The following is an 18,300-nucleotide window of genomic DNA, read 5'->3' on the forward strand; positions in this document are numbered from 1 at the left end:
TTTTAAAACCACTAACCCAAGCTGAAACATGGAAGTGGAAGCATTATCCTGTGGGGATACATTTTTGGTATGAACTTAATGGGAAGATAAAACAGAAAACCTGCCAGAGGCTGCAAAAGATTTGAAAATGCTCACAACAGAAGAACAACCCTAAACCTACAACCAGAGCTAATTTACTAAAATGGCCCAGTCAAAGTCCAGACCAAACATGGCAAGACTTGAAAACTCACATTCAACGAACTTCAGGTATTCTGCATAGAACAATGGACCAATGTTTTATTCTCTATTAAATCTGAAAAACGTATCACAATGTAAGCGTTTCATATCAGCCGATATTGATAATTATTGATTAGTTTTCTTGGTTTTAAACATCTTAAATACTCCTAAACTGGTGACGCGACCTTTCCTTTTTTATCCACAAAAATTGGATCTTACCTCCAAGTTGTTTTTTTTTTGCTTTGTTTTTTTTCATTTTTAAGCAGTTATGAGGCACAATGGCAAAACCTTACACTGCTACTCAACAGGCTGTTGCTAGGTAACCAAAGAGTGAGTGAGTGAGTGAGTGAGTGAGTGAGTGAGTGAGTGAGTGAGTGAGTGAGTGAGTGAGTGAGTGAGTGAGTGAGTGAGTGAGTTGTTGCAAGGTAACCAAAGAGTGAGTGAGTGAGTGAGTGAGTTGTTGCTAGGTAACCAAAGAGTGAGTGGGTGAGTTGAGTCCAAAAACCTTTCTTAGCGGGCTAAAGTCTTTCCTCTGCCTACATTCCCCAGAATGCTGTGCAGTTCTGGATCAGAGTTCAGTGAAATTATTGAATATTCGGTCAGATGTATTATCTATTGATATTGATCATGTGTCCATAGATATTATTATTGATTTATTATCCAGTAATAATCTCTAATCTAATCTATAATCTCTAAATGTCTAAAGCTGGAAGGTAAAACCCACAGAAAGAGCATTTCCAGTCTCTTGTTGATGTTTCTGATCTTACCTGGGTCCAGCTGGTTTCTTGTCTTGCTGGTTTCATCAACAATCTCTCAATCTTTTCACCAAGAACCTCAGAAGCAGAGACATGCCCCATTATCTCCGGCTGGAAACTCTCCAGGTTTCTCTGTTCAGAGTCATCCGGACCTCCGTTTCCCCCCAATGATTCCCAGAAACTTTCTAGAACACAAATCTTTGCTTCAAACCTGGAACCACAAACCTGCTTCAGCATTCATCTTCCTAAACTCCCTTGTCATTCTAAAATCTTCTCTCATCCTCAGATTTAGCTGAAATTTGAACTTAGAGCTTCTCTGATTTGCACCTTCGGGATTTTAACTAAATAAATTATTCATTTGCGATTCTCCATGTGGTTCAGGAAACTTTGGTTGCAACAAAAGATGATTCTACAAACTATTCGCACCGAAAAGCCAAATGCAAATGCACAAATATAAACTAAAAATATTAAAATAACTTCACAAAATATAGAAAGATTACTTCTGCTGGGTCTCTTTTCCAGACAATTTATAAACTACACAATGCTGTCACTTTCACTGATGAAGCTATTAGTGCACATCTTGTTTGGGTCTCGTAAAATGGTGACAAACTACTTACCAAACAGAACATGACATTAAAAAGGTACCAGATTTTATATGTCTTTTATCAGATTCTGTCCCAAAACAAACACAAACGTGTCCAACATGGCCGCCAACACGCCCCGTTTACCACGTCTTTATCGTGCCTCGCTCACATTTCTGAATCTGACAGCTCAGCACTCGTTTCGGTCAAAGTCAGAGGGACGTTTTAGCATATTAATGACTGAGACTCATAGGTTGGTAAATCTGGCAGCAGCTCAGGTTTTTAGTGCATTCATTAAAAGGAAAACATCCACTCCAATTTTAATTAAACTCAAGCTATATTTCCCAACAAATATTCTTAAACCTGTCAAGTCCAAACAATGACGGTGTAAATCCACTTATCAACCACAGCTAAACTATAATAAATAAACCCCTTTTTTAATATATTAAAAAGTGCTTATACTATTTATTTCAGTATTTGTTCAAAAAATTGTCTTGGAGACATTTATACAGTTACTTTTTTAGTTTTTTTATCTTATTTAAAACAGAGCAGATCCCGTTAAATCCTTTGAGAGCTGATTTTGCGCTCTTTTAACAAACAGCATGAGGCAGAGTCTTATCGGCCTCGTTTCTCGGTTTGATCTTTTCACAAAGATCAGCCAGTTGGGATATAGTTCTTTCTTTATTCATCAGGCACATTGCCGTGGAACGCCGTAAAGATTAACAATGCCTCGCATCAAAGGCGGCCTTCAAAGGGAGTGTGTTTTACAGTTTGGTGGATGTGATGTGATGTAGATTAGAAAAGGAAAGAAATCAAGACCTTAAACCTCTCTGGGGGCTGAGCACCTTTCCGCTGTCACTCTGTTCTTGCCAAATGTAATTTTCTCAGCCCTTCCTTACAGCCTCAACATTTTGATAAAATAAAATAAAAAAAATAAAAAAGGAAAGAAATAGGAGAATCATTCTTGGACTGATCCAACTGCAAGAAGCTGTCATTATTTTCGATTCATTCGAAACACGGAGAGATCAGCGAGATGCTTCAGCAGGAATCAGAGGCGCGCCTCATGTTCCAGGCGTTCACGTCTCCACATTTCGTTTTTCAGCATCTGAAAGAGCCGAGGCAGAACTAATCAAATGTTGGAAAAGACGTGCCCATCGGTGCAGAGAAGTGATGCAACGTTCGGGTTAAGGAGACATGCTCTCTGTTCTGGCATCATTAAAGCGCCACACAACCACAAGCTTCCTCCCACGACTCAAAGGGACAAATTATGCTTCCTGTTCTCATTTCAGGGGAAAACAAACTCATTACAGGCTTTGTCATGACGCAACTTGAAGACAAGTTAAACCAGGGGTGTCAAAGTCAAATGGACGGAGGGCCAAATAAAAAATTTAGCTACAAGCCGAGGGCCGGACTGATCGAATGTTCATTGAGATTTTTTTAAATGACGCATTTGGTCTAGTGCAGCGGACCGGCCCAAGCCTTCGTGAATTTCCTTCGACGAAGTGCGCGTTGTGAGGATCGAAGTCGCGCGTTGTGAGGATCGAACGGGTGGTGGTGCATCTCGCATTTTTTCAGACGGGGTGCCGGCTTGCTGCGGGCCGGTTCTAATAATAAATCAAGATCATCCCAGGGGCCGTAGAAAATCTTCTCGCGGGCCGGATGTGGCCCGCGGGCCTTGACTCTGACATATGTGAGTTAAACGGTGGTCACAGTTTATGAAACTTTATTACTTTGTCTGCAAAAGCAGCAAACAGGAACAATGAGTTGCATTAAACATAAGTACAGAAAATCAGTAGACTTGCTCCAACATCCTAACTTCAGTTATAATCCTCAACATTTCTTTATCACAAGGTTTTATCTCAAAGCATGTACAGCGCAGGTGTCAAACTCAAGGCCCGTGGGCCAAATCCGGCCCGCCACAGCTTTTTATGTGGCCCTCTAGAGTCGAGGCTAAACACTAAATGTGCTTAAATATTTTGTTTTCAATCAAATCAATGCAGTTTTTATCTGTTTACTGCCAAATTACATCCATCAGTTGGGAGGTTATTGCAGATTTTTCTCAAGAATTGTCAAAACTTTCTTACTTGTACTAAACAGCTGCCTCAGCTTTAGTTGATGTCAGATTGTATTACAGTGAGTAATAAAAAGTCGCATTTACCATCATAAATAAGAGCAAATATCGCAATTATTTCCACTTTGATTTTTATAGCAAAAAGAATCACAAAATCCTGAAAAGATGTTCAATAATATTATTTCATTTTAATAATTCATTGATATTTTAGAAGTTTGTGAACATGTTTTATCGACACATCCTGACACAACCGGCCCTTTAAGAACCTTTATGATCTTGATTTGGCCCAAAATGAAAATGAGTTTGACGCCGCTGATGTACAGAGATTTTTAAAAATGAAGAATGTTTCTGCAAAAGAAAACATTTCAGGGTTATTATTGTTTATTCTGTCGTGACTTTTTATTTGTGTAATTCGGGTAGTTTTAATTGTGTTTGGTAGTTTTTATTAGTTATTATTAATTTAACATAATTTAGTTTTTACTAACTAAAGTAGTAGTTTTAATGTTTTCATACTTTGGCTATTTTTTAGGTGCTGAAATCAAAAAGGTTATAAGAATTGGATTTGTGATTATATTTACATCAGGTAATGATTATTCAACAGAAGACAACAGTTTAACAAAAAATTTATTAAATTATTATTGGACAACCAAATGACGCAGAAGTTTTCTCTCAGCTTTTAGTGTCGCCATTTTACGGACTAGCATAACTACCGTAATTTATGAGCAGCGTAATAAATAGAGTCAGAAACACAAAATCTGAGAATATTATATCTATAATTTTAATATGTTTTAGTTAGTTTTATAAAAGCACAATATAGTTCCAGTTAGTAATAGCTTTTCCCTTTAATTACTGTTTTTCTTTATTTAAGTTTTCATTATTTTGTTAGTTAAATATGACAATCATTCTCCTCACAAACGAGTACATTTTGTCACATTACAAGCACACACTTTTATTTTATTGTTAATTAATAGAAGTAGCAGAGAGCTGGTAAGTATAAGGAAAAGGATACCGTCGTGGTTGAGATTGGAAAGGACACAAATGTAGAGAAAACTGTGGCTAACCAGAGTGCTTTAATAAAATAAGAAGGTCATCGAACATGGATAGTAAACGGAAGAACCGAGCGATGAATAATGAAAAACCAGGAACCTAAATACTGAGGCAGGATGGAAAATCACAAAGGATCCAGATGAACTAATCAGAGGACAAAGCAGGGAAATAAAGGAGGAGACTGAATAACACAGAATGAGACTTAAAGATCCACAAACTAAAAGGCAAAAGGCCTGAAAATAATTTAAGATAAATCTAAATTTGCACCCTAAATAACTTTCGACAAATGTTGATTTTTATCTTCTTATTTAGTGGAGTTTATAATCAAACAGACTCTAAATTTTGGATATTTCTTCTTCTTGGTAGGTTTACAACTGTGTAATATGTGTAAATTGCTGATTTGTTGAATTTTGAAGTACATTGGTTACACTAAATTTAATTTAGATGTGTCAGACTAAAGGAGGACGAAAACAAATGTAAAGCTAAGATATTTTTGTTGGTAAAATAAGTTTTATTTTTACTTTTTGTTGGTCTGTGACATACAAACACAATAAAATATTTTAGTGTGGATGTAATGTGTTGAAATCTGAGCAAAGTCAGTGGATAAAATCCAGTCAGAAAAAATAAGAAAATAGTAAGGAATTTATATTCGATGTAATTAAGTTCACAATGTAATTTTAGAGTGTTTTGTCTGTTTTCAAAGACTGGAAATTAAGAACATCCTTTAATATCTAAACAGCACAAGGTGAAAATGAGAGCTTTTGATTTGGGGTCATTTTGATGGTTAAAATGTCCAGCTGACAGAATAAAGGATTCAGGGTTTTAAAAGCACCAGCAGTGTTATTCCTGAACAAACAGCAGCGCTCAAGCAGAAGGGAAAACTCAGCAGCATCGTAAGAGATAAAAGTTTTATTTCTTTCCCTACAGACTTGTACGTACAGAAGCTACATTGTAAAAGTGTAAGAGAAAAAGAAGGAAATACTAAAAATGATCTAAAGAACTAGATATTTTAATGATAACCCTATTAAAAATTAAACCAGGTCCATGTTGACCAAACTTTTAAAAAGGAAGAGATAGCCAGGCCTGGTTTGGATTTCTTTGAGGAACTTTGCAACCCAGGTTAATTATCATCGGGACTTCAGGGATTTTCTTTGTTATGGAGGTGAAGAAAATCATCTGCATTTCCAAACACGCTCACGATCTGCAGCACGTAAAATATAACCTTAATTCTGCTTTTGTACAACTCCACATTCCTGTAGTTTATCCTGGTGAAACATCTGTGTGGGCAGATGTTAATAATATATCTAATTAATACCACTTCAGTTTTAGGGGCGGCACATAAATTAAGCTGCAGTGGCGATGACTTTAGCAGTTGCTTCATCCTCGTCTATGATCCGAGTTTAACCACCGTAATGTTTCTCAGTGACATTTCAGTGACTGGTTGGAGAGTTTTAACAGTCAGAACCTCATCATTATTCACAGACCTCCATTTTAAAGTAAACAACGCCGTGGTCGGACTTCGCTGAAACATTTCCACGAGAAAAAAACAACGGAGAGGAAAATCCACAAACTCTGCAGCAAGAACAGGCGGAGTCCGGGAAGATGCTACATGTTCTCAACAAAGTCCAATAAAATAACTCTGAGATGACAGAAATTTGGTTGGGATGTTCAGGAAAAACCCACGATCCAAAAGCAGCTGGAACAAGAGTGTGTTTTATATCACCAAGCACTGAGAGTGTAAACAGAAATGAAATGGTAAAAACAGAAACGGTAGCTCCATGAAAGCAAACTGTCTTCCGGAGAAAAGTTTAATGATTAAAGGAGAAAGAATTATGAAAACTAAAATTATCAAAGAGGTGATGATGAGGCCGTCAAAAGCAAAAACACTGTACCAGGGGCGTGCTGTGGGTTGCCATAAGCGCAACCCACATTTGGAGGCCTTTAGTCCTCGATGCAGCCGTCGCGGGTTCGATTCCTGGACCTGGCAACTTTTGCCGCATGTCTTCCCCCCTGTCTCTCCCCCTTTCCTGACAGCCTACTGTCATATAAGGGACACTAGAGCCCACAAAAGACCCCCTGGTGGGGAGAAAAAAAACGAAAAAAAAACACTGTACCAAATGGCAAGGTGGTGTTAGCATGATGCTGTGGGATGATTTAGTATGTTGCACAGTGGGTGCAATAATTAATTAATAACTTCCTCCAGATTCTCCAGCTTCACTTCAAATCAACAGCAAAACAAAACAGCGTTTAACTTCTTGATCATCATCCATTATTTTAAAGGCCTGGTTCCGTCCAACCAGTCTAAACGATCGGTTCCGATTCTGACAACCTGTTCAAACATTCAGGCATGTCAAATGTTTGATTGATACGAAAAGAACATATTTCAAGGACATGAATCCAAATTTCACTCATTTCATATTCCAACTGATTTGGTCACCTGATATGACAGAGTTCATTAAATCTGTTAGCTGCGTAACGACTTCACTCTTTAAAAATAATGGCTTGAAAAGATTGTAACCCTTAAAATAAAAATGGGATTCATGACCACGAAGTAAGATTGAAAACTTCTCACCTTCTACTCCTACTTTGCTTTCAGAGTGAAATAATTCCTTGCAACCTATTTAGCATTTTATGCTTTCTAATGGTCCAGGACCTGAATAGCATCTACGCATAGAAAAAACATGAAATTTAAACCTTTTAATGCTTCATCTTTTCTGTTTTCTGGCCTCTACTGACCAGTCTCATTTGCATGGGCTTTGGTTGGATGTGAACATTGTGTGAAAAGCTAAAGAGAGTGAACAAAGAGGCCACAATGTAATGTGTGTGAGAAAAAAAAAGCTTTTTTTTATATTTGCAATCCAGCTTCCAAATATTTACTGGCAGCTCCTGACGCCCCTGATGCCGAGGGCTAGCAGTCTTGCAATAAACCCAGTTGAGGAGAGAAACTCACCACTTTGAAGTGCTCCGGTCTGCACTCTGTGCCGTGGTAGTGGCAGGACAGCAGCATGTCGTTGAGGTTGTGGCCGGTGCGGTCGTAGAATTCCCGCATGTTGAAAGGTCTCGGCTTGAAGTTCTGGAAGTCGGTTTTGAGCTTCAGGGTCTCCAGAACGCTCTCCTCCACCAGGTGTATGTCCCTGATCTCATACCTGGAGAAAGAGAGAGAGAGAGAGAGAGATATTTATGGGGGAATTTTTCTGCCATAATCCAAGAGCACACATTTTCAGTTTGAAAGCAGGATTTTATGTCTTTTCTCAAAACTTTTAATACTTTTGCTTTCATTTTTATTTTGAAAGCAGGACTTTATGTCTTTCTTCTCAAAACTTGTAATGCTTATACTAAAAACTTCTCTTTGTGCTCACACTGCAGCCTGAATTCCAATATTTTGTCAAATCTAATTTCTTCTGGCCGCGGCCATTCACACTTACATATAAATGCGACCTGTACGTGTTCTGCAGTGTAAACGGAAACGACCTGAAAGTGTCCCCCATGCGCAGTAGAGGGCGCAACAGCGTCATCGTCCTCAGTGTTTTGCCAACGCCATAAGCAGTGCTCTGTGTTTGTGGAAGTAAACCTGGATGCTAACAGTGGAGAATAGCTTACATTTGAAGTTGTTGTCCGACCGGAGCAGCATAATAACAACTGCATCCTCATTATAATCCGTCATGGTTGTTGTTTTTCTTCCCACTGGGGCGAATCAGGATGCAGAATACTAACAGCCTCAGCTTTCTGCCCCATGTTACACTAAACAGCCGCTAACAGTGTGCTACTGATCGCTAACAGCTACTGATCTTCGGCAGGAGTCTGTTCCAACCCACTCCCTACATCCAGTGGATGGTGCAGGTTGCTGCAACTGATAGTATCCACACAGACACACCCGCTAGAAGGAAACAAACGCACCCAGTACAACACTTTCATTCTATTGGCTGAGAGGTTGCCAGGCGACGGTGCATTTTTGTTCCAGAAGCAAGCAGAGAGAAGTTTTTAGTAAAAGCATTACAAGTTTTGCGAAGAAAGACATAAAGTCCTGCTTTCAAAATAAAAACGTAAGCAATAGTATTACAAGTTTTGAGAACAAAAGACATGAAATCCTGCTTTCAGAACGAAAATGTGTGCAGAACTGAAAGTGCTCTTATGGCAGAAAAATTCCCCCGTAGATATTCACTTTTATTTTACTTGCAAATTTAATGCCTTTTTATTTAGCATGGAGTTATGATTCTGCAGAATCCTGAAATAGAACAGTCACTTGCTTCTGAACAAAAAGTTTACCTTTTCACACCGTTCAGAAAGGTCTCTAAGTTTAAAATAATATTAAAATAATATTCCTGAATAAATCAAAGAGGACAGAAAACTGACTATAAAGCTCAACGAGATGGTTTTTCTGTGGCATTTCGCTGCCTCTCAAATGGACGGGCATTGCCAGAGTGGAACAGTTTATTGAACGTTTTATAATAAAGTTCAGGCACAGACCCATAAACCCAGCCATCCAATCACTGCCAATGCAGCAGCTCTGGGCTACACACAGTTACTCAGCTGAAGCCTCACCTATCTGGACCCTAAAGAAAGATGTGCTTGGGTTTGACTGGCGGCTCCTAAATTTTGTCTGACTGGTTTCCGTAAGCCAGGAGACATTAAGTTAACTTTAATGGTTCACCAGAATAACATACTCAGAACTGAGTCTGGGTGAGTTATTAAAATCTGGAGTATGGTAAAGGGATTTTTTATTTTTTTTTGGGAAGTGATGAAATCAGCAGTAAATATCAGTGCAGCTGGAGGCTCAAACACTCTGGAGTCCATTTCGCTGAGAGTCTGGCTGCGCTCCGAACGCTAATTAAAGGCTAACAAATCGAGACGAACAGATTTAAAACATCTTGTTCATCTAATCCGATGGTTTTTAGCATGCAGGAGGAGCAATGTGAAGGAATCGAGTGAGTCGAGAGAACTTGGAAACAGCAGACTCAAAACAAAAACCAAAAATAAGAAATCTTAACGTCTTCCTGACATATCGGCTCCTTTTATTGACAACTAACTAAATCACATCTTCAGAAGCAGAGCTTTGAGCTTCTCTTGAGTTTTATTGAGCATGAACCCAAAACAAACAGTTGCCAAGCATGATTTAGCAGCCAAGTGTCTAATTACTGATGAACTCTTTGAATTTGGGACTCATCAAATTAAAGCCGAGTCTTGGCACTGTAACACAGAGTCCACTGTGTTGATCCCAACTGAAAGCGCTGCAGCTCAGAGCCGGGGGAAGAAATGATGTGCGGCTGTGTGTGTACTTTATTCTGGACTAAAAACCGGCTCTTCAGCCTAATTGGTCCATTATTTTAGAGCAATAATGATTGGATGATTTCAGATTATTCCAAAGAAAATATATTGTTTTTGAAGACATCTACAGAATTTCATTTTTGTATAAAAGAGGAGTTATGCATATATATTTTTTACTGCTGTTGCTTAATCGCACAGCAAGAGTTCTGGAGGACATTTATTCATTGTGTCATATTTATAAATAAATGTTTGTAACAAATTATTGATACTTCTGCTAATGATTTATACAAACTCGTTTGGCAATAATACAACACTTAGACTTCAGTGATTTATAAACTAACATTAATATTTTAAAGACTGTTCTCTGAGCGATACTGAACCAGTAAGGACTTCAAAATTGAAATGATTTGATCTATTTTCCTAGTTTTAGTGAGAACATGAGCAGCAGCATTCTGGATCAGCTGCAGCTGCCTGATTGACTTCTTAGTCAGACCTGTGAGGACACTGCTGAAGTAATCAAAGTGATCAATGAAAGCTGCATTTCTCCAGATCATTAGTACTTTTAATCCTGAAAGTGTTCTTCAAGCGACAGAAGCCCGGCTTTGTAACTGTCTTTATGTGTCTCTGAAAGTTCATATCAGTAGAGTCCAGCTGTCATAGAAAAAGCTGCATCCTGACTCTAGATGGTTCAACTTTATGTCCAAAAATAATTACCAGTACTTCAATTTTGTTTCTATTGACCTGAAGAAAGTTATGGTTCGTCAAACTTATCAACTGCTATTGTTATTTATTCTTGTATGTTTATTAATTGGGCTGTACAGTTGCACAGTTGGTAGAGCTGTTGCCTTGCAGCAAGAAGGTTCTGGGTTCAATTCCCGGGCCGGGGTCTTTCTGCATGGAGTTTGCATGTTCTCCCTGTGCATGGTGGGTTCTCTCCAGGTTCTCCGGCTTCCTCCCACAGTCCAAAAACATGACTGTCAGGTTAATTGGTCTCTCTAAATCCTCCCTAGGTGTGAGTGTGTGTGTGAATGGTTGTGTGTCCACCAGCAACCCTCCCAAGCCCATTAGGGACTAAGGGTGAATAGAAAATGGATGGATGGATGTTTATTAATTATTATTATTATTATTATTATTATTATTATTATTATTATTATTATTATTATTATTATTATTATTATTAATTATTATTATTAATTATTGTTATTATTATTATCATCATTATTACTTTATTTATTTAATATTTATAATTTATTTACTTATTTTAATTATTTAATCAATAAATCTGCTCAACCTTTGAATGGGTTCATATGGGCTTCATGGTAACAGTAAGTGCTGGTTCTGATAAGTTTCTGTCCTTCATATCCATCACAATATTTGGAGATTTAGAGCAAAACCTGTTATTAAGTCACTAAAGAACAATTCTCAGCTCGCAATTTTTTAAACTTAAACTCAAACCTGAACGATGGATTTTACTAAATGCTCTAATTATTTCTTTCTGAGATTGAGCTTTATGTGTCGCTACAAAGAACAACAAAAATTGTGAAGCGATATTCTTAGTGAGAGCCACTTTGGGTTGATTAGCAGCTCAAACAATTCTGCTAAGCAGCACATAGTCAGCAAACCCACTCGACATGTTCACACCTGGCATTAATGTGTCTCCCAACTAACACAAGGCGACAGCTCTGAGAACAGAACCCACCCAAGGCTCCATGAGGCTCCGTCTAGACCAAATGCTTCTCTTCATAGACGGAGAATAAAACAAATAAAATTAAAATAAAAAAGAATTTTGAAATAGTTTCTGGACTGGGAATTGAATCAAAATGTAGAAAACCCAGTTAAAGAATATAGAGGTAAGTTTGATTTAAAAAAAAAAAAAAGTAAAAAAAAACAAAACAGGGAAGTGGGACTCTTTTCTTTTACGGCAAACAAAAGAGCCGTTCTGCTGGTGTGTTACAGCAAAACACAGGGTTAGATATCTGTGTCGACTCATTAAATTTTCATGTAGTTGTTGGCCAGATGATAATTGCTGTAACTGGCTGGTTTCCTGTAATGAGCCATGCTGGTGCACATTGATGAAGGCTTGCAATGCTAGACGTGCACGATTTCAATCATAACTCTTTGCAAGCAAATATCATACAGACAGGCTAATAATAATTGAGCAGTGACAATAAACAGTGTGTTTATTTTCCTGCTCCAGTGTGAATGCACTGTTCTGTTGACTTTGAGGTAGAATAGAAAATTACGACGTGTTGTTCACGCTTTCAGACGACAGCTGGTGTAAAACTGGCATTTGGTGACACGTACAACTCTGGAAAAAAGGAAGAGACCACTGAACTCTTGATTTCTGAACTCTTCCTGATTTAAAACATTAGTATTGTTGTTTCAAGCTTAATCTGAACTTGTTTTCTTCTCGTTACTTGAAGTCTGACAGTGCTGCATCTTTTTTGTTATTCTGACCGTTTCTCATTTTCTGCAAATAAAATCAAAATTTTTGCTTGGAATTTCAGAGACATGTCAGTAGTTCATAGAATAACAAAACAAAGTTCATTTTACTCAAACGTTTAGCTATAAAAAGTAAAATCAGAGAAATTGATCATTGTAAGTGGTCTCTTCATGTTTTCCGGAGCTGTATGGCTTTCTAAAGCCATAATTCAGTCTCTGAATTGCCTAAAAGTAGCTTAGACGACCAATAAATAGTCACAGCCCAAACTATTGACCTGATTTTTCAACATAACCTTCAGAAACCTCAGGTCTTCTAAGAAAAATCTTTTCATTGGGGCTTTTCTAAAAACCACCCAAAATTGTAGAACGACCCTCCTGAACAGCTGATAGCCGAGCTTTCCTCTGATTTAAAAACATTTTTCTATTTTTTAGCCTGGCATTTAGTTGAACTTCAGGAATGAAACTGATTTTAAATGTTGTACTATAAAGTATAAAATGAAGAAGCAGGAAAAAAAATCAGTTTCTCTGATTTTACTTTTTGTAGGTAAATGTTTGAGTCAAATTAACTTTTATTCCATGAACTACTGACAACATGTCTCTAAAATGCCAAGCAAAACTTTTTGTATTTATTTGCATAAAATGAGAAATGGTCAACATAACTAAAAAGACGCAGTGCTTTCAGACCTCAACTAATGAAAAGAAATCAAGTTCATATTAATTTAGAAACAACAATACTAATGTTTTAACTCAGGAAGAGTTTAGAAATCAATGTTTTATGAATAATCACGAGGATTTCAATGGGGCAACGGGGTTCATATGCATATTTATAAATATATATAAAGGTAAATCGATAAATAGATAGAAAATGAGACAGATGTCTCTCAAAACATAATGAAGCAATATAACAAAGGTAGAAAAAAGTGACATTGTATTAAATAAAAAGTTGTTGTTTACAAAGTTTTGACATTTTCCAACATCTCTGCATTTCACAAAGTGTAGTTTTCAGCTACATTTTTGTATCAAACCATTGTTTGCACCGCCTGCCAGTCTTTTTAAAGCCAAACGGCGCTGGAGACCCCTCACCACACGCAGCATTATTCTGAGGCGCGGGGAGATTTACTTTCACTGAATTGAACTGTTGGAGAAATCTGCACACGCTGCCTTGCTCTAAAAGAAAGCAGCATAACTATAAATGTTCCTGCACTTTACCCTGGCTACGATCTCCCACCACGCTTTTATTCAAATGTCACCACTTTAATGTACTCACCAAAGAGTTTCACAGTTTCATTTGAACCTGAACACTGGAAAGCCATTGGAAAGCCTTTGAGAAATTCTTGTATCATCAAGTGAATGCAGCCCTCTGCTGATTTGTTATGAAAGCCACCATTAATACACTACACACATTTTTATTTAACAGGAATTAGATCCAGTAGCTTGCTTTAATGAATTTATATCTGGCAACATGTTACATACGTCTTATTGAAGTTCTTACAAAACTTAAAAGTCATGACTTCTAACAGTAAAACCAAGCAATTCATCAGTAAAAATGTTAATTTGGTTTATATCATAGATTGATGTTTTGTGACAGTGAGATTGGAAAAATCTGGAGGCTATTTTTGTTGTTTGACTAAAAATAAAAAACTTAATTGGACAGAGGCACTGATTCTCCTCCGGTTATAAATCGGACAAATCTGCCAGGAAGGCACTTAGGAAATAAAATCCCAGAAGAACAAGCTGATGAAAACAGCCAAGACTGACCCTTCAGCGGGTGAGCAACTTAAATATCATGCCGTAAGACATTTCTCAAACCAGTGGCTTTGATTGCCAGAGGTGGGCAGAGAGAAGTCATAAATGCATTTCAAGCCACAAGCACTTGTATTTCTGGCAGCTTAAACTGTCATTGCAGGGATTTTCTTCCTTGGCAACAGAAGCAAAAATAATCTTAGCAGATTACGGGGTAATATTTAAGATAAGTACATGGGTATGGATGCAGGGAAAAAAACAGGAGGGTTCCTGTTTATGCACCATAACTTTGGAATAAACAATTAAATGTTCATTTTGGATTTCTGATAACATTGCTGGGTAGATTTGGGTTGAAAATAAAAAAAAATATATCCAAAGAGCTCCGAGCGTTAAACTGATTTTGTTTTTAAACACTTGTTTGCTGCACCTGACACTCTGTTCTCCTGAAGTACTGAAGGCACTAAGTAAAGGAAACTATTTCACTAATTGCTTCATTGTTGCTGCCTCTGTTGACATTTGGAAAAATATTACGGCACCAAAGGGCATGCAATCAAAAAGCTTCTAAAGCTAAGACAAGCCTCTTGCCTCCCACTGTGAGATCTTTATTTCCTCTTGTGCTTCTAGGACATGATTTCAAAACAGCAACAGAAAAAAAAAATGGTTTTCATGCTATCCACGCAAAACAAGAACAAAGAAGCACCTTCCTTGTTAAAATCTTTATCAGCTCAAGCGCAAGTGAATCTAACTGTGGATGAGAAGAGTTTCTCTGGAGCTTTGCACTAAATTTCAGACACTCTGAGATCAGAATGTGTGAATGGCAAAAACGCCCCGAGCATTTGCCGTTTCGCTCGAAATCAAAGAGGTCTTCCAGCTTGTTTTCCTCCTGTGGGTGCGTACACTGTAACAAATTGCCCTGTATTTTTACAGTATAATGCTGGCAGCAGGGTTGCCAGCATTATACTGTAAAAATACAGTACCCTTACTGTAATCAACTTTACAGTATATTACTGTCACAAAAGAAATCTTTTGATTACAGCGCATTGCTGTTTTTATCAGATTTACAGTAGATTACTGGCAGCTGTGTTGCCAGTATTTTACAGTTTTTCTATGGTATCTTTACTGTTGAATTCACATACAGCTTACTACTGTAAATTTCCAATACAAAATAGAAACATTAAAAAAAACACTTAGAAAATGTAAGTTCCATCATGTCAACCAACATTTATTTGGGAAAAAAAAGCACCAACTCAAACATTGACTCATACACAGTCTTTAGTGGGCCACATAATAAAGAAGAAGGTTTTGAAACGACAACGTATGTGTGCCTTAAACCTAAACCTTTTCTACAAGTATGTTGAGGGTAAACTGTCCAAAGTAAGTCGTATTCTGGAAAAACAGTAAGAAAATCCCCATCTATTTTGTAAAATAAATTTCTTAATAACTGATTTAAAGAGTTTTTGAATAAAGCATGAATTGTGGCCTTTTGATTAATCTGAAATAAAATAAGTATGAAAGAAATTATGAAATAATGCATTGTACAACTCAGCACACTACTTTTTCAATACAAAATACTACTTTTAGTGGAAGTGAGGAACAATATGATGCAACATAAAACAAATGAAACATTTAACTTTCAATCTAAAGCATAGAAAAAAATTGCAAATTTTAGTTTGATAAAAATTTAAATGAAACATTTAGACTTGAATTTCCTTTAGGGCAAAATCAGAGCTCCAACTTCAAATGATAAAACAATGAAACAATATTTGACAACACACTGCCAAGATAAGTTAAACATTGTGCCTGTACAGTCAAAATTACAAATTATATCTGAAGAACAGAATGTGGGACCCTTAACAAAATTTATGCTATAAATTAAAAGAGATGTCTAAGATTATGTTGACCTTTAAACCAAAAAAAATCTCTCAAGAACACTCCTGTTCAGGGATAAGTTGCCTTCATGCCTGTATAGTTTTTTGTTTGTTTGTTTGTTTTTGCGCAGAGGGGCAACCATATTTATAGCCTGGTTAGAAAGTTCTCACTAACCTATATGAAATTCCACTCGAAGTCCATGAGGTTTTTTTAGCAGAGTTGAGACACAGGGGTCGACAGTGACCAACTTCTTTTGAACAGTATTTCCTGTCCTCTTGGAGACGATCTTGCCACAGCTGGCCTTGGTCCCTCTTTCAGGGTTGATATCAAGAAAGTGCCTGAAAATGCAGTAATTTCAGATTAGCATATGATGCTTAAGGAGTCAGGGTTTAAGGTGTGTTAGCTGTGAAAAGGGGGGGACGGACAGACGGACACAAACCTTACCTCTGGATGAATTCAAGTGTACATGCAGCCTCTTCTTGATATTGTAGGTGTAGTACATTGAAAACAGTGCAGCAAGCCCTGTCACAAAGGTTGGTTGAATGCCCTCACATACAATATGGCTCTCAAGACTGATCATCCAGTGCCCAGCAGTCACATGGTCTTTTCCACCTGAAAAATAAAATAAAAAAAATTATACCAAGTATTGTGACTTCTACAAATTACCTTTACCATTATTTCTAAAACAACATTCATTTAAAGATATTGTGTTTCATGCAATACAAATAAATCAAAACCTTGTGTCATCTGCATGTTATTGTATCGTATTGTCGTGAAAATCTTAAACCACAATGAGTTTTGTTTTTCTTTGCAAAGTTATGGCATTCTTTATTCATTCTCCAGTTAGGTCATCTTTCTTAACATTTCTACTGACAACCTAAGAACGTATGAGCTAAATCTAAAAAAAAGACGTTTCTACAGGCAAATAACTAAGTAACAATGAAAACGGGTTACTTTAATTAATTACCTTCTTATCTACAAGATATATCAAATAATGTTATGCTAGCTTCCTTATTACAGCATGACAGATTAACTAAGCTAACTTAGTTAGCTACTAAGTTAACTAAGTTAGCTTAGTAACTTTAAGCAGTACAGTCTGCTTAAAAATGACAACTGTATGACAACATCATCTAACAAATAAATTATGCTCCAACTTACCGGATTGGCTCATAAAATGCAGGATTCAAATGGATAGTCCTTGTAAAGAAAATTCTAGAGGTTGCTTCCACATGTCACAACAACGTGTCTTCTTGTGAAATACAGTAGCGTTCTGTTTAAAGAGAGTCTCCTTGCCGTTGAATCTAACATCATTCCCAAAATGCAATGCTACTCACAGTATATTACAGTATTTTATTAAAAACAGTAATAATTGCCCAGAATGCATTGTTTTTCACGGTGCAGTACCGTTTTCAATAGAAACAGTATGATACTGTTCAGTTTTGGCCGTTTTTATACAGCAATTTGTTACAGTGTACAGTACGCAGTGCCACTGCCAGCTTCTGTATCCAGAGCCTCCAGCTGCACCAACAAAACAGCTGGAGCCTCCTGATTATAATGGTTCACCGAATTCAAGAGAGACAAGCATGCTCTGCAGCCACTGGGTGACTGAGAAAGGTAGAAAAAGGCTGCAGTCAAATTACAAGTGGAGGATTAATTACTTAAATCTTGTCTGAAGTAACTGAGTCAATAGGTTGAACATGAGCTATTAATTCATTTGCAAAGTTAAAAGGAATAATATACCTGCAGATTTTCTGGTTTGACTTAAACCTGAAATGCACAATTTATGATCACCTTCCTCAATATGGGGTCAAACATTACATTACAAGAACTTTAAAAAATAAAAATAAAAAAAACTTACATTTTTATATGGAGAGATAAATAAAAATAACTAAAACTTGTATAATGTAAAGTTCTCATTCTGGTTTCTAAGACTTTTGAGTTTGAGATGAATAATTGTTCTGTTAAAAGCTGAATGAACCTTGATGGGTTTCCCACATTTTTAATTAAAGCCAAAGTTTCAAGATAAGACAGATAAAACTCATTAGTCGATGATTACTAAGAAAAATTAAACATGACTAAGGCAACTAAACCGTTTGTGAAAAATAGGTTTTGGTCTTTAGCTATAAAGAAAGCTCTGAGACACTTTTTAAATAAAACCTTAAATTTTTCTAAGAGGAAGTTTTAAGAAAATTTCACATTACTAATGAAGCAAAGCAGGCCATTAAGAAATTATGACGACCTTTCAAAATAAAACCTAATAATATTCTTAAAAATAAAAACCTCTGTTCATCTAGATTATTACACTTAGATT

At 36.9% G+C, this 18,300-nt stretch overlaps 1 protein-coding gene and 1 long non-coding RNA gene across 2 annotated transcripts in view; both read right to left on the reverse strand.

The window, feature by feature from the left end:
* LOC122839152 (acid-sensing ion channel 1A-like) overlaps positions 1–18,300 on the reverse strand; it is an 80,145-nt gene that overhangs the window by 60,830 nt on the left and 1,015 nt on the right. The window contains exon 2 of the mRNA XM_044130531.1: positions 7,621–7,816. Coding sequence (XP_043986466.1) covers positions 7,621–7,816 — 196 coding nt within the window. The remainder of the gene's footprint in view (positions 1–7,620; positions 7,817–18,300) is intronic.
* Positions 16,227–17,455, reverse strand: LOC122839172. Its single transcript, XR_006371992.1, has 3 exons — positions 17,148–17,455; positions 16,434–16,601; positions 16,227–16,327 (listed from the first exon to the last, which is right to left on the reverse strand). It is a non-coding gene; the product is annotated as an uncharacterized LOC122839172 (long non-coding RNA).

Source organism: Gambusia affinis, linkage group LG01 (assembly GCF_019740435.1).
Source record: "Gambusia affinis linkage group LG01, SWU_Gaff_1.0, whole genome shotgun sequence".
NCBI lineage: Eukaryota > Metazoa > Chordata > Actinopteri > Cyprinodontiformes > Poeciliidae > Gambusia > Gambusia affinis.